At 40.4% G+C, this 17,476-nt stretch overlaps 1 protein-coding gene across 1 annotated transcript; it reads left to right on the top strand.

Moving 5' to 3' along the window:
* Positions 1 to 13,077: 13,077 nt before the first annotated feature.
* LRATD1 (LRAT domain containing 1) lies at positions 13,078 to 16,193 on the top strand. The gene is made up of 2 exons (XM_030555400.1): positions 13,078 to 13,269; positions 13,910 to 16,193. Exon 2 carries the CDS (start codon positions 13,947 to 13,949, stop codon positions 14,799 to 14,801), a length of 855 nt encoding a protein of 284 aa, XP_030411260.1. The 5' UTR covers positions 13,078 to 13,269; positions 13,910 to 13,946; the 3' UTR covers positions 14,802 to 16,193.
* Positions 16,194 to 17,476: the final 1,283 nt, after the last annotated feature.

Raw genomic sequence — 17,476 nt, 5'->3', positions numbered from 1 at the left:
AGAGGAAAAGAATAAACATCAGGTCAAGATGAAATGAACAGAGCTGCCTGAAAATGGAAATCCTTCCCTGTAAAAAATGTGGTATTTTTTTCATCCTGAAAAGTCAAAAATGTGCAATTTTTCAAGGGATTTCCAGAAAATATCCATTTGCAGAAAAAATTATTCCAATAGAAAATTCCAGACCAGCTAGAGAAATGAAGAGCAAAAGTAGGCTGTGGATAACATTTCAAAAGGGCCTGCGTGGCTTAAGGGCCAGAGGGCTTGTCTACACAATACACTAGGCCACACTAGAGGGGTATAAATTCTAGTGCACACTAGTGTGTTGCATATTAAATGGCCTATGTGGATCCTGCTGGTATGCACTAAAAGTTCGCTAGTGCACATTAATGTAGTCCTGCATCACACAGTTCTTTTAGTGTATGCTAACAGGATCCACACGGGCCAGTTAGTGCACAACACACTAATGCATAGAACTTGCAAACCACTAATGCAGACTAATGTACTATGTAGACAGGTTTTTTTGAAAGTCACTTTTGAAAATGGTATTTAGGCTCCTAAATCATTTAAGCACTTTTAGAAATTTTATCTTGTGGTTAATTTTTTTTATAAAGAAGAAAACAGTTAAGACAATTAAAAAATGAATGCTTTGAATTCAATAGAACTATACCAATTTATAACAGCTGAGGCTCTGACTCATACATACTCTTCTAACATTTTTTTTCATGTAAGCAATCACAGTCATTGACCACAGGACTCTTATGAGATTTGATGGAAGGGGTGATATCTATGAGACAATACATTGTGTGACTCACTACAGGAAATAGTTTGACAGCTCTAGTCTATTGCATTTAAGTAGAAATATTGTGCTTATACTTTTCACTACACCATGTTGTTCTTTTTCTTGCTGGCTTATTTGTAATGCAGCTGTAGCTTCATAAGAACAGGGCAGTGAAATCATCCAAAGAAGATTGTATGCATTTTACAGCAAAAGGAAAACAGTTTCTAATCACCAGTTCCCCTCAAAAGACATTTCTTCTTCCATTCATTCATAATCTCTTATTCCCCCTCCTCTCTCTCAGACAGGGGCATCACAAACACTAGCATTCACATTTCAAAATACATTTTCTAATTGGTCCCATTAACTATCATCAGTGAAATATTTAATTGCCTCTTCTACAATTCATCATCATGTTGGAATTGTGTTCTACTTAATCTACCTCAAACCACTGCAGAAAATCCAGATACTGTACTTCACATTTCTGTTTAGAACAGGAGAATATTTTCCAGGACAGTGTGTGTTACACTGTGCTGCATGATGAGAATTTCAGATTGCAAGGTACATATCCAAAGCTCCCACTTAACAGCTCCTAGTGATTGTTTATGCCTCTGTCTTACTACAATGTCAGTAAAACCTTAGTGGGGAAATTACAATGCATGCAGATTAAAAGTAATCCACAGTGTTTGTTTATTCATATATTAATTAAAAAAAAAATCCTTCATAATACCACTTCTGTTCCATCATACTGTGTGGAAGAGGGGAAGGCAGTGTTACAGGAATCAATAATGCATCTAATATGAAGCTCTCCATAAAATTAAAGATGAAGAAACTACATTAAAATAGCATTAAAGCTGAGATATCAAAACACAAAAGCATGGAATTCTGAATTAAGGCTGCCATTTCACTTTTCTTACAGCCTCTTTGTGCCAAGGTGTTGGAGTCACAGATCCAAGTCATTTTACAAATGTGGACCCTGATTCAGCAAAGTACTTAAACATGCAGGATTTAAGTATGCTATCCTGAAATAGGGATGTTTTCCTGAATGAGGGCCATACTAATACAGTTCAAGTGGTGCCCCAAATATCCATCCATATTCTGATATCCTATATATGTATATATACTTACTTCTCACTTGTAAGTAAACGCGCCTAATGTTATTGGTTCTAGTTGAGATTTTCAAAGCTGTGTAGGCAATTATAGTCTCATAGCTCATTAATAACCTAAATGTATGAAATGAAAATTCATTGATACACTATATCTAAATTAGGGCTGTCAAGCGATTTAAAAAATCATGGTTAATTGGGCTATTAAAAAAATTGTGTAACTAATGGCACTGTTAATAGAATAACATTTATTTTAAATATTTTTGGATGTTTACTACATTTTCAAATATACTAATTTAAATTACAACACAGAGTACAAAGTGTACAGTGCACACTTTATATTTTTATTACAAATATTTGCACTGTAAAAAACAAAAAAACTGTATTTTTCAATTCACCTCATACAAGTACTGTAGTGCAATCTCTTTATCATGAAAGTTGAACATACAAATGTAGAATTATGTATAAAAAACAGCATTCAAAAATAAAACAATGTTAAACTTTAGAGCCTACAAGTCCACTCAGTCCTACTTCTTGGTCAGCCAATCACTCAGACAAACAATGTTGGTAACAATTTGTAGGAGATAATGCTACCTGCTTCTTGTTTACAATGTCACCTGAAAGTGAGAACAGGCGTTTACATGGCACTGTTGTAGCTGGCGTTGCAAGATATATACATGCCAGATGTGCTAAAGATTCATATGTCCCTTCATGCTTCAACCACCATTCCAGAGGACGTGCTTCCATGTTGATGATGGGTTCTGCTTGATAATGATCCAAAGCACTGCGGACTGATGCATGTTCATTTTCATCATCTGAGTTAGATGCCACCCGCAGAAGGTTGATTTTCTTTTTTGGTGGTTCAGGTTCTGTAGTTTCGGACTGTTCCTCTTTTAAGACTTCTAAAAGCATTCACCACACCTCGTCCCTCTCAGCTTTTGGACAGCACTTCAGATTCTTAAAGCTTGGGTCGAGTGCTGTAGATATTTTTAGAAATCTCACAGCTGTACCGTCTTTGTGTTTTGTCAAATCTGCTGTGAAAGTGTTCTTAAAATGAACATGTGCTGGGTCATCATCCAAGATGCTAAATGTAAACAAACTTGTTTGTCTTAGGGTGACCAGATGTCCCGATTTTATAGGGACAGTCCCAATTTTGGGTCTTTTTCTTATACAGGCTCCTATTACCCCCCTGTCCTGATTTTTTATATTTTCTGTCTGGTCACCCTAGTCTGAGTGATGGCTGAACAAGAAGTAGGACTGAGTGGACTTGTATGTTCTAAAGTTTTACATTATTTTGTTATTCAGTGCAGTTATATAACCAAAAAAAAATCTGCATTTGTAATATACACTTTCACGATAAAGAGATTGCAGTTCAGTACTTGTATGAGGTGAATTGAAAAATACTTTTAAAATCATTTTTACAGTGCATATATTTGTAATAAAAAATAATAATATAAAGTGAGCACTGTACACTTTGTATTCTGTGTTGTAATAGAAATCAATATTGAAAACGTAGAAAAAACATCCAAAATATTTAATACATTTCAATTGGTATTTGTTGTTATAAGTGCAATTAATTGTGATTAATTTTTTTATTGCAATTTTTTTTTGTTAATCGTGTGAGTTAACTGCGATCGACAGCCCTAATCTAAATAAATCTATTGTATCTAAAGCCCCTAAAGTACTTTGAAAATTCTAATCTATCTATCCAAGGATTTCATATTGATTCCCATCAAAGTCGTATCTGAGCACCTTCCACATAAAATTAACAGTCACAGTGAAGGACTTCATGGTGTCTGTGGCATTTCTGCCTTTTCTGGATAGAATCTCTGTTTGCAAGGGTTGGGAGTTTTGGGTAAGGGGTTGGAAATAGAAGGGTTTTTCAGTGTTGTGAGTTGGAGTGTCTCGTTCTTAGGCTATGTCTACACTACTGTGGTGAGTCGATCTAAGTTACACAATTTCAGCTATGTGAATAATGTAGCTGGAGTCAACAAAGCGTGAGTCAACTTACTGCATTGTCTACACCACACTGGGTTGATGGGAGACACTCACCCATCGACTTACCTTACTCTTTTCTTTCCTGATGGAATATTGGGGTCAACCGGAGAGCACTCTGCTGTCGATTTTCACTAGACCCGCTAAATCGATCACTGATGCATCGATCGTCAGAGCATCGATCTGGCAGTAGTGTAGATGTAGCCTTAGACTACAGTGAACAATGGGACTGACTTAAGGAGCAAGGATAACCTTAAAAACAGTACCTTTGTGTCTTGGTTCTCCCAGCTAGTTACATGTGAGAGAAAATATACAAAATATATCTTTGGATGAAAAACAGATGTGAACTTGTGGCAAACTGGGGAAAAAGTTGGGGTGGCTATGAGTGAGGTGAGGACAGATGGCCATAATTAAAAAATATAATAGTTTGATAGAATTCAGAAACACTTTTAATGGAAAAGTTTACTGAAACTACTCTTCTCCAAAAGCATAGCATAGTAGATGGTTCCCGTTTTTCAAATATACAGAAAAAAAGAACAATATTGAAGTCTCGGTTGTTCCAAAGAGGCCACTTTAGTGAATACAATAATTGATTAATGTGACTATGATAAAGCTGGACGAATACTGCACATTTTTCAGAAATATGTATTCAGACTTTTAAATGAATTTGCACCAACTCTATTCCCCCTTATTATGTTTACTTTTCACAAGTGAGTTTTACTGGCAGGAATATTCACCAAACCATTGAATTATAAGAAAGTATTGGAAACTAATTCACAGAGTGTGAAATTCACCTCTGTGCAGAGAGCCAAGCAAGAGTCAAAATAACTGCTTAAATCTCACTTAAAATGCACCCCTCCCCTCCTCCTTTTTGATGATTTAAACCTTAATCCTGCAATTTGTTGCACTACCATGAAATCCCACTGATTTCAATGAGGATCTGTGCCAGTGCAACAGTCCATCTGCATGCAACAGATTTCAGCATTGGGATCATAAGCAGACATCACCAGGGCTGTTATCTTTTATAGATTCATAGATTATAAACCTAGAAAGAGCCTGTAGATGATCCAGGATAATCTTCTTAATATTACAGGCTATTAAATTTCTCTCAGTTACACCTGTATTGAGCCCCAACTTGTTTGGCTAAGCATATCTTGGCATTCAGTCTTTATCTGAAGCCACCAATATATTGAGAATCCGCCTTTTCCATGATAGTTTGTTCCAATCCCCTTTACTGTTAAAAATGTGTGTTTTATTTCTACTTTTAATTTGTCTAGCTTTCACTTTCAGCCATCTCATGTTGGCCCACTGTATTGGAGTTAATTTCACCCTGGAAATGGATTTTGAATTCGTAATCGTAAAAGCTCTCACCATAATCTTGAGTCTGCATTCACCTAGTCAAAAAACTCATAGCAAATGAACTGTGTCCAGCCTAGCCAGCTCACATTTCAAATACTTGCAACAAATTGCTCATGAACTAGAGCTACTGACCAAGAATTGTTTCCAGAATTTTTTCAACAAAATAATTTTGCATAATGAATCCCTTAGAGTGTTCTCTTCACTGGAAATCTGTGAACAGAAACACAGGCAAAATTAGTCAAATAAATGATTCATTATGAATTATTTGTCCAGTTAAGGCTGAGATGAAGATATGTGACTTGTGTCCCTCTCAGTCTAATCTACCACGCTGAGTTGTTTGCAAGATGTTTCTTCTCTATTAGCCTTGTTTGATTCCTGTATTTCTCCTCTCCTAGCCATGCATTATGTTGTTTGAATGTTTTATTTAGATTTTTTTACAAGTTCTCTTCTGTTGCTTCTGTTGTCTCTGTATCTTTCATTTTGGGAAAGGACTTTCTGTTAATGTGTCTGAGCCACATTTGCCTGCAGTCACAAACCCTGCACATATTTTTACACCACAACAGCAGCTTCCCTCAAACTTTGAGCCTAAATACAGCCATTAACCATACCACAAAACCCAAACCTATCATTTTCACAATGTCCTGAACACTGGGGTTCCTCCAAGCCTGGTGCTAATGCCTCCCAATTCATTTGTCACCGCATATCAGTCCCCCTACTCACATAGGATGAAATACATCCCTTTGCTCAGAGTTTGCATAAGGTCTTTGTACCACTGAAGTCCCATTTAAGCCTTGGAAATAGGGCTTAAGTGGTGCCTAGATGTTGTGTAGGCTCTCTGCACAGAGGTGAATTTTATGCATATACAGTCCAATTTTATCACCTCCAGAGCACGATGAGCTCCACTGTACCATCTCATATAGTGTCGTTTTAAAAATGTGAGTTTAATTTATTTGAAATGTTAATATAACTTGCAATAATCTAATTTCATTTCTGTTTGACAGTCTCTCCATACCTCTGCATTTGTTTCATTTCACTTTGATTGTGTAACGTGTTCTCTGTAGACGTGTATTAACATCACTTCATTCCATTCTACCACTGTAACATCGTCTCCCTAGACCTGCACTGACACTGTTGAACCATTTTCTTTATGTCATAAATTGCCTCCTCAGACCTACACAGATGTTGTTTCAAGACAGGGATAACTATTGGCCCATCCTCTGCAGTCTTCCCTGTGTGTGCCTCAAACCTAACAACACATTATTATTATTTATTACTTGGTATTACAGTAGTGCCTAAAGACCCCAAACAAGACTGGGACTCTGTTGTGGCAGGTGAGAGACTTAACTAAATAGACAAGACTGACAAAAGGCAGGAGAGAAAGTATTTTCACCCCCATTTTACAGATGTGTAACTAAGGTACCAAGAGATTTAGTGACTTGCCCAGAATTACACAGGAAGTCTGTGTGGTAGAGCTCAGAACTGAACACACATTTTCAGAGTCCCTGCTTCACAGGACCATATTTTCAGCCTGAGATTTTTCTGAACAAAAAGAGGTCGCTTAATATGCATTTCTGGTCTGAAAAAATGTTTATGTAAAAATGGCATTCTCTTACTTAATCTAGCTTCTCCTTATGTGTATTCAGGATCATTCAGCATCGTCTCAATTTAGTGATAAAGATAAATCTTGTACTGCTTTTCACTTATTATTACTGCAGAAACCACACAGTGAAGTGGGAATGAGTTGAACCCTACTCCTCTTGCATTATCAATAAAAATTAGTTGCTAAATTTCAATGTTTTATCAACCCCACTGGAAATAATGGGATTGCACAGATGTATATGAAAGCATGCTTTTGAAGTTAATGGGGTTGAACAGGTAAAATGGGGAGTTTGATTTGGTCTGCAAACTCTTTATTATAGCTGATGATGCACAAGAAGGAAAGAAACCAACTTGTCTCTCGGATCCCAGGTTAAATTTTCAGGATGACACTCAAAAAAATCCACATTTTTGCTGTAAAGTTTCATATGGAAATATTTGGTAATTGACAAATTTGAAATCCTGAATGTCATTTTTGCAGTGTAGAATGGTATTTTAAAGAAACCTTTATGCATATACAATAATTTCATTCAACACTTAGACATCTTGCTGATTTGAAACATTCCCAGTAATATAAATATATCTGCTGTTTTCTATTCTTGCTTTGGATGCATATATAGATCACACTATCTTCAAAGGAGATTGTGTGCATGTTACTGTTAACAGGCTTTTCTGTAATAGGGGTTTCATCCTTCAGGCTTAGCATTTAAATCAATGGGTGGTTTTAATGAGTTAGGCCTACAGGATTGGACTCTATATTTGAAAAAGCAAAACAGAAAATACTTCAAAAGGTATTTACATATAACAAGGAATGAGTCCCCTATTGAATCCAGCTCTATAAATTCACTGAAAGGTTCTGTAAACATCGTGAACTATGAGTGTGCATCCTGACCCGTTTATGAATAGCAACTGTCACAGAGATTGAATTTCTTCCTTGCTATTCAGTCAAGGAGCATGTATTATTATTTATAATATTTAGAAAGTCATTTTTGCAGGGGAAATGTTGAAAAATCAAAACTCAAAAGGCTTTTAAAACATTAACTGGCCTTTGGCCTAGGAAGAAGTGTTACTGATTATTTTATTTAAACATCTAATTTTCATGAGGGTTCTTGAGGGCAGCAGAAAATTCATACATATTACAAATCACGGGTATTATAGCACATCATAGTTACACAACAAAGATTTAATAAAGGATCCCATTTCACAAGTACAGGAGGACAGGGCCAGGAAGAATGCATGCAGGCAAATTTCAAGCTGCCAGCAGCTGTTTCAGTAAAAATTGTGTTCTCTCCATTCTGAAATGGGAAATCCATGAAAACTTGATGACTTACACTGGAGAAGTCATATTGCCAAGTATGCCTCAGGGGCTATGGGATGGGAAAAGGGAACAGTAAGCTAATAATATATTTAAAGCTGTCTATGTGACCTTAGATACTCATACATTATGGCTTCTGGCCTATGTAATTTACAGAGAGACAACATTTTGTAGAGAGGAGTGGTATACTGAAAATTTCCTTCCTATTCCACCATTACTTTAGTGATGACATTTCAAATGTGTAGATATTACCAAAATTCTGTCCAGTTTGGAAAACTAATAAATTCCTAATTAGGAAAGTGTTGCTTGAAGTTGTGTCATGATATTTCTCCTAGTCACTAGAAAAGGGGCTTCCGCTGATGGTCCCCGAAGAGTTGGTGGTTGGTTTTATGATTCTGGCTTTTTTCTCCTTGTGTCCAGTTGCTACACTGTATGGAAAGACAAGTGCATATGTAACCCACACACCTCCTGGATGTGGTGTTCTGCCCTCTTTAGTGGCACTGAAACCACTTACAGATTAATGAGTCTGCTACAGCTTTAGGTTTGATCCCATCTGCCGACGACTGGCAGCTTTGTATCAGCTGTGAAGTTTCTGAAGCTCGGGACACGCTTCCTCAGCTATGGGAAGCATGTAACCCACACACCTCCTGGGTGTGGTGTTCTGTCCCCTGTATTGGTCTGTCAGTCTCTATAGAGATTGAGGCTGCTACATCCTTAGCTAAATGGCATGTAGCTTTTAGCTCATGCATTTTGCTCCAGAGGTCCCAGTTTGATCCCACTTGCCGATGACCAGGGTCTGTCAGTGTTACATATATACACAAAATACTCCCCAAAACATTACTTGTCTCTGGAAGCAATTGCTATAGTTGCCACAGGAAAGTTGTGTGATTGCAAATGCCAGAGGTATGGTCTGTGAGACACTGTCTGCATTAACATGTAGTCCCCATTGTGAAAAACTTTGAAAATCTTTGAATTGGGAGAACCTTTTCAAATCACTGAATTTTGCAGATTACTGAGTAAATGAATGATTGAGAAAATCAAGGATAATGAATCATAACATGTATTATGTTCATTAATTTTCTCAATAGCAGTTTATATTTATTTATGATAACCAGATCTTTTGTGGTCTATGTGAGTTTTGCTACTGGCTCCAAGGGAACCAGGAATACCATTCATTGTATGCCAGCAAATGTAATGTAGTCAATGCTTTTATTGGAAAAAAAAATATAGAAAAAGTAATTTTTAAGTAACAAGTCTCAGGTTTTGGTATTAAAAATCCAATTCTCTTTCTTCTCAAGATAAAACAAAAACACATATATAAGAGAAGATTTTTAACTGGAAAAGCCCCAGACACAGCATACATCATTGCCAAGCTGGTCGCAACAAATTGTTACCAGGTTAGATTTCTTCTAGCTGACTCAACTTGACTCTTATTAGACAGAAGTCAAATAACAATAGAAAAGAGTTCAGAAGAATAAGATGAACCAAAGAGAAGGGATAATAATGGAGACCTTAGGTTCACACCAGGAGTTGTTCAGGGTGCAGCCATGGAGATGGTGACATCATCTGGTTCTCTTCCCTTGTCTGATCTGGGGAAAGCATTATTTGGAATTAGAAAAAAGAAGGTTCAGTGTTTGTGATGGTAAATTCCTGAGGCCCAACTTGTGGTGGTTTTGCTACCATGATGGCAACACTGTGATGCTGGTCTGTGTGAGTATGCTGAGGCAATCTCACACCTTCTCTAAGCTTGCTGCCAAGCTCTGAGTTCATTGTTGTGCTGAAGAAGTCACCAAGTGTTTCCAGAAAAGTAATGTCTGAAAGAGGCAGCAAATTTGCTCATCAAAACTGGCCAATCAAAACAAGCATCCAGAGGTCCAAGGCTGTGGTCTAAACTTCTTTTCATCTTAAGAACATTTTGGTCTGCTTCAGTAACAATTCTGGAACTTACCAGGAGCTTTGAAACTCCTAATCAACAACTCCTTTGTTCAAGCAGTCTGTTGACATACTCCCTAGGACTGTTCTGTACTTGCTTTTCACAATTTTTATAACATGCTTATTGGTGAATATACGATGACCTTTCATGTACTTTGCCCAATTTAAGATTTTAACCATCAGGTTCTTGGGGGTTAGAGAAAAGATGGATTTAGAACTGTCTGAGGGATGAGGATGGGGGAGTTAGCAAGTTGTGGCAGAGTCTGGTGGTCAGCAGATATGGAATATGAATGGGAAGTGGATGGTGGGCGTGAGTGGATGGGCTTGAGGGGAGTTGATCCAAATGGAACTGTGGGAGCATGATGGAGTAGGGCAAAAAGATTGCACAGACCTGTGGGAGCATGGAAGGCAGAAGCAGAGTTATAATGGGGGACACGGAGGGGAACAGAGCTGTATCAAGGAACCTGTCATTCTAGACAACAGCACAGCTCCTTCCTTCTGCACTAAGTAACCTATAGCTGTGATGCATTCTCCACTGGCTGTTTCTGGCAAAGATTAAATAACTTCTTGTTTGTTTGAAATTGTCTAGAAATGACCCTCTGCCATTCTCATTATCTTGATGATTGGCAACTGTGGGAAGTGTTAATTCTGTGAGTGGGATCCAAAAAAGTGCTGATATTAAAAAGAAAAAAATAGAGTTTAGAAAACAGAAACTGTTTATAAAAGTACTGCAAGATTTATCCTAGAAAATATGTGAGGGACCTGATCTCCAAAATTGTCCAGTTTAGGAAATGGAGTATGTTAACAGACAGTAATGTAAGTCCTAGGGATTTGAACCCTGCTTTATCTGCAAATTCCAAAATAACCTTAACTATGAAGATACAATGATGCCTCAGTAATAGAGTTCTAAAATATGGAGGTGATGAAGGGATACAATAAAACTATGTAATACTTAACAAGCATTAAGAAATTCATTTACACTGTTTCCATATATTAAGAAATTCTAGTCTATCATGCTTAGCGCCATAAAAACTTTCAAATTTATCACGAGAATAATTTTTTAAAACAATTTTCCATTCTTTTGAATCCTCCATCCAGTTGTATAAACCCTGAAAACCAGAGCCTTAGCTGCTGTAAATCAGGGTAGGCTCATTGACCTGAGGATCTAGCCTTGAGTCCCCGAACTTTGGACACCCTGTAACCATGAGTAGCTCAATATAGTTACTACAATGAAAAATAGGCTGTGGCAGCCCCACAGTGGCATATCTGTCAATTGGGTGGTCAATGTTAATGTGAGCTTGCTCTTTATTTTCTCCCTCATTTGTTTGTTTTTCTTTGTGTAAGCAGAAGCAATAGTTAATGAATATAAGGAATGAGTCCAACATTTTAAACTATATTTTCGAAATTAAGTTGTATTTATTTAGCACCTCATAAGTGACACATCTTGGAAATGCTACTGCAGAACGATAGCCAAGTAAACATTTGATCAGTGGGATGTCAGGAGTGAGAGGTCTTCCAAATTCTACACAAGGCTCTAATTTAACTAAGAAACTCCACATTTGTCTCAGATGCTGTTATATATGCACCTTGAACCATTCTGAAGCTGAAAAGTCTGATCATAGTTTCTATATGGTGAAAATAAACTGATGAGATTGTCCAAAGTTAGTAAGAAGAGATCCAAATGAAGCAAGCATCAGATACGATGCCAATAACACAGGTATACGTTGCCAGCAATATAGGTGCACCTCCCTGCTGAAACTGCAAGGGAGAGAGGCTGAGTTTATTAATTACCAAAAATAACTGCAATGCAAGGAACATAGTATCTTTACTTTATGTAAATAAAATGTACTTTCATGTGGTTTACACATGGGCCAAAATATTACGTATTAAAATTTGCTGATACATATGTCTGACATAATTAAATTAAATTCTCACTCCTGAGCAAAGAAGAAAGGAAATGTGCTTTTGTGATTAGTGCACAGGGCTGACAACTCTGGGTTATAATCTATAATCTAACATTAACTCATGGTGAGATCTTGGACAAGTCCTTTCATCACCTAATACCTAAATTTCCTCCTCTGTAAAATGAGAATTGTAATAATAATACTGATCTACCTCACAGTGGTGATTCACAGGTGGGGTTGGTTTTTGTTTGTTTGTTTTTAAAGGCCAGAAGGGATTATTAGTCCAGATCCTCAAAGGTAATGAAATCAGTGGAAGTTTGGTACCCAAATACCATTGAGAATCGGAATCAATGCCTTACATGATCATGTAGCCTGACTTCATGCATAACACCACTGATAGAGACCCTGTAATTCCTGCATTGAACACCCCCTCCCAAAATCTGGTTCAGCTCCATCATCTCTTTCAGAATAACTGACCAGTCCTGATTTAAAGCCTCCAAGCAAAGGCGAATCAATCAAATCTCTTGCTGTTGTGAAGCCTGGTGAACATCTGAGCTCCTCCAGCAGACCTGCTAAGTATTTACAGTTGAAATAACTTTCTTTTTATATAATTCAGCTTTCCATTGAAGTCATACCATGCACGTTATTTCAATAACCTTTTCTTTCCCTTATTACTTTCCTGTCCCATAACCTGGGTCTAGTAGCTGCTGCTTGAGGGTCTCCCAAGAAAGCAAGGTATTGTCCTATAGGGCCTGAAAATGAAGAATAAACGTGGGGAGTGGTACCAGTCTATCATGGTATTATGCAGATTCTTGACTTGAAGCATTGCCTGGCTGTTCTGGCCACAGCTGGGGGCCGGAGGGGTTCTGCACAGCCAAGCTTTCGGGGACGATGCTCTGCCCCTTTGCAGCCTGACCAAGCAGCGAGGAGCGGTGGGGGCCTGGCGGAGCAGCAGAGGGAATGTCTAGAATCCCACCCAGGGCCGGTGATTGACACCCCTGAGGCTCGCTCGTCTTGCCAACCTCAAAGCAAAGCAGCCAATGAGCTCCGCACTGGGCGGGTGCAGGGCTCCGGAGCCGCCGGTACTTAGAGTCGCCGGTGCAGGGGGCAGCCCAGAGCGGAGCGGGGCTGTCCAGGGGAAGGCAGAGCGCGTCCAAGGAGCCGGAGTCGGAGCTCGGGGAGCGGCAAGGGCGCCGGGCATGACGCTGCTCACCTGCTGTGCGGCTCCCATGGGGACGAGAAGACTTTAAGGGAGTTGGGCGCTTGGCTGGAGCGGGGCGATCACGGGTACGGAGCGCCCGGGGGGTCGCTGTCAGGAGGCTGGTCCCAGCGGGGCAGGGCGGGAGTTGGAAGGGGGCAGGCGGGGTGTCGCGGCTCGGCTCCGGGAGCCAGACGCTGCCCTGCCGCGCTCCCCGTGCAGCCCCACCGGGCCGGGAGCCGGGGCGGGGAGCTACGGGTGCGAACCGGGACGCTCCCAGCTCCAGCCACCCTGCGCCCTTCTCCCCCCGGCCCAGAGGGTCTGCGGTGAACTTTGCCCTGCCCAGGAGCCGGCGGGGACCCTGGAAGCGGGGCAGGGTTCGGATGCCGGCCGGGACGTCTCCCGGGAGAGCTGAGCCCGCTGCACGCGGCTGCACCCCTGTGGCATGGTGCGGGTGCCCCCCGGACGGCTCCATGCCCGAGCCACGCGTGTAACGCTGACACCGGGCAGGGCGCAGCCCCAAGGGGCACAGGGAGAGGGGAGGGAGGGTTCTCCTAACGCGGGGAGTGGGGACGCGGTCAGGGAGGAGAAATCACTGAAACTCTGTGCCTGGATTTTGTTGTTGTTGTTGTTGTTGTTGTTCTTCCTCCTCCCCCTTTTCTCCTTCTTGCCTTTCTCCCCTTTCCCTCTCCCCGTCCTGCCTTTCTCCTCCTCCCCTCCCCCCCACAGACCTGGCGATTCCTGGCCTCGCCTTGCCCTGTCATTGATGGGAAATCAACTGGATCGCATCACCCACCTGAATTACAGCGAGCTGCCGACCGGAGACCCCTCGGGGATCGAGAAGGACGAGCTGCGGGTCGGGGTGGCTTACTTCTTCTCGGATGAGGAAGAGGACCTGGACGAACGAGGCCAGCCGGACAAGTACAGCGTGAAGGGCTCCAGCAGCCCTGGCCAGGAGACCCCCACCCACCACCACCAGCTGGTGCTGAACGAGACCCAGTTCTCCGCCTTCCGCGGCCAGGAATGCATCTTCTCCAAAGTCAGCAGCGACCCCCAGGCTGGGGACCTGCGCGTCTTCTCGGTCTCGGCCCTGCCTGCCCTCTGCAAGCCGGGAGACCTGCTGGAGCTGCTCTACCTGGGGCCATCCGACCACCCACCCCCACCCCCGCAATGGGCAGTCTATGTGGGCAGCGGGCAGATCATCCACCTGCACCAGGGCCAGATCCGCCAGGACAGCTTGTACGAGGCGGGCTCTGGCAACGTGGGCCGCGTGGTGAATAGCTGGTACCGCTACCGCCCCCTGGTGGCAGAGCTGGTGGTGCAGAACGCCTGCGGGCACCTGGGTTTAAAAAGCGACGAGATCTGCTGGACTAACTCGGAGAGCTTCGCCGCCTGGTGCCGGTTCGGGAAAAGGGAGTTCAAAGCCGGGGGGGAGCTGCAGGCTGCTGCCGGCACTCAGCACCAGCAGCAATATTATCTCAAGATCCATCTGGCTGAGAACAAGGTGCACACGGTGCGATTCCACAGCCTGGAGGATCTAATAAGGGAGAAGCGCAGGCTCGATGCCAGTGGTAAACTGCGAGTGATCAAAGACCTGGCTATAGTGGATGGGAAAGAGTAACGAACAAGGGAGGGACAAGGTGCTCCCTTCTTTCCCTGGCTTGGCGAGAGCTGCCTGCCACAGACAGACCAGGGGCTGCGCTCTCTGGTGGGACGCAATTTAAACCGGAATCCATGGCAACATTCCAGAAAACCAGCATTTTTCTTACCCCCATAGCCAGTATTTGGTTTGGCTTTTAATGAAGGAAGAAGGAGAGAGAAGCAAAGAGGGGTATGTGTGGAGGAGATTTACAAAGTATGTGGACACAGTCTCTCCTGTCCATCGATGTTGGCCATTCTAGCAACATGCTAATAAAATTTCAAATTGAAATTCTTTTTAATTTATTTTCATGGCTTTAATCCATGATACCTTTTAAACATTTGGGGCCATAGAAGCAGATTTAGCTAAAGAGGTTTTTAGCTAACAGCATTTACCTGTCAAACAAACAGTCTCAAATCTTCTGCTAGTTCTGTGGGGTGAGAGGAGGTTCTGTTTGTTTTTATTTCTAAATGCATCTTGTAGCCAGAGCCCTAGTTTTAGTCCAGTAAACTATAGCAAGGTATTAATCAGGTGTAAGTGTTTTTTTTACCTTTCTCTGGCAGAAATTGATCACAAGTTTAAAAATCTGTTGTCTTCTTCTTTCTTCCTTCCTGTATGCAGTTCTTTCTGCTAGATGTTCTCACAATACCACTATTTTACTCTTTTTGAAAATAGTAAGAGTTTGTGAGCAGCTGTTTTCTTGAGCCCAAAGCCATTCTGAAGCATTAAATAAATGATGGAGAGTATTTTGGTGAGCAATTTACATACATGGTTTTCCAGAGAGCAATCCTGCAAGGTCTCCTGCTCTAGGTTTGCCTTTGATCCCACAGAGCCACTACACCAGTACTCGGAGATTACTTTCCACCTCTTTATACACTGCAAAGAAGCAAAAATAGAATGGAGTTTGGCATGCTGAGTGTTCCAAACAATAGCAATGTGACCAAGTTTACCTTGCATTTCTAAATCCAATTAAAGAAAATAGGCTTAGTCTAAGTCCAGAAGTCCAGAGTTGCATAAAAAGATACCTTTTATGTCACGAGATCAATGCATTATTTTTGTATTTCAGACCCATTCCATGTTCATTCATTGATTCTCAGTCCTGAAATAAAAATATCATATATATATCAGCTATCATTCTTAAGTATACGGGGACATTCCTAAATCTATTATTCTTTTTTTATTATGTTGAGCAGCATACAATTTGTAATGACCAAGTTATTTTTTGCTTATATGGATACTGGAAAGAAAATGCATTTTGTTTTGATTTTCCCCTCTCTATCAAGTAACAGATGGCAGAATTATTGTATATACACTCCACCCTCTCTGATATACTGTATCTTGGCTTCCTTCTTTATTAAACAACATCATAAGCAACCTTGTTGCAACAGTACTTCATTTTAACAAACAAAGCATTTGCCTTCCATGACTGATGTTATGAGGATGGAGTGTACTTTACTAGAAGACAGATGTCAACATTTGTTTCACATAAGACATCTGTTTAAAAAAAAGAAACCTTATAACTGAAGGTCATGTAACAGGTTTTATATTTGCTGATATGCTTGATGAAGTTATTTGGCAATAAAATGAAGTTTCTTTTTTCTTTTCTTCAAAGCACTGATGGTTACTACAACACCGTGTGAACAACTTACTTTGGTGGGAGGAATTTTTAGAAGTGAATTTCTACCCACATCAAACAGCTGATCAAATGGCTTCAAATTCTCACAAAACACCTTTTAACAAATGTGTAATATTTTACATATATTTTGATCATATTTGTTGGCTGAAAACTGGCCTTATCAATAAAGAACAGCAGATGCCTTTACGTTTATTGTATGGCATCCTAGGTGGACTTGAAATTGAGTACATTCAAAGTTTCCCTAACATTGAACAGCTACTACAGTAGTTACTATTTTTTTCCCCCATTGGTGAGTTTAGTTCTCTCTCTACAGCTGTGAAATTAATGTTAAGGCAGGAGTGAAATGTATAGTAGCAAGATTTATATTCACAATAATAAGTGAAGTTTTGTTAACCAGGTGATAAGATTAGGGATGGCATTATTATTATTTAATAATGCATTAGTGCTCAAAAGTGCCATATGATACTTGGTGCCATATGCAGGAAGATGCAGTCCCTGCACCCAATACACTTAAAGTCTAAAGAGACAAAATAATAAAGGGTAGGGGGAAAGAATGATGGCACAGTTTTAGTTACTGGTAGTTACATTTCTTTTTCTTTTTTATTATGGTGCAAGGGTAGAGTGAGGGGGAATGACAGGAGGGAGGAAATACATGGGGAGCAGGTAAGTGGGATATTTAGGAAGATGAGTTTGCAGATTCTTCATATTTGACTTTTTGACTTCTGGAGCTAGATCCTCGTTTCCCTAAACGGCCTTGCTATGAATAATACAGGATCAGAAGCAGAATCCTTATCTAAGCAGCCTGGCACATCCCCACTAATAGGAACTGCATAGTTTATGATGTTAATTCAGTAGATTTTTAAGAGACATTTGCTTTAAACTTGTCCGTGTTATTTCTCCACAGCCCATCATCTTGGCCATACGTTAACTTTGGCTTCTTATGGAATGAATTACTAAACTCAAATATTAACAAAACCTTTTTTTTTTTTTAGTTTGTCTGTTTCTTAAGGGCTGACCCTGA

This window comes from Gopherus evgoodei, chromosome 3 (assembly GCF_007399415.2).
Source record: "Gopherus evgoodei ecotype Sinaloan lineage chromosome 3, rGopEvg1_v1.p, whole genome shotgun sequence".
Classification (NCBI taxonomy): Eukaryota; Metazoa; Chordata; order Testudines; family Testudinidae; genus Gopherus; species Gopherus evgoodei.
The sequence above is the reverse complement of the archived record's forward strand: the minus strand, read 5'-3'. Positions and strand labels throughout refer to the sequence as shown.

What these genes read in the sequence shown, in the direction of transcription:
- LRATD1 (XM_030555400.1), top strand. Translation starts at nt 13,947, where the DNA reads ATGGGAAATCAACTGGATCGCATCACCCACCTGAATTACAGCGAGCTG.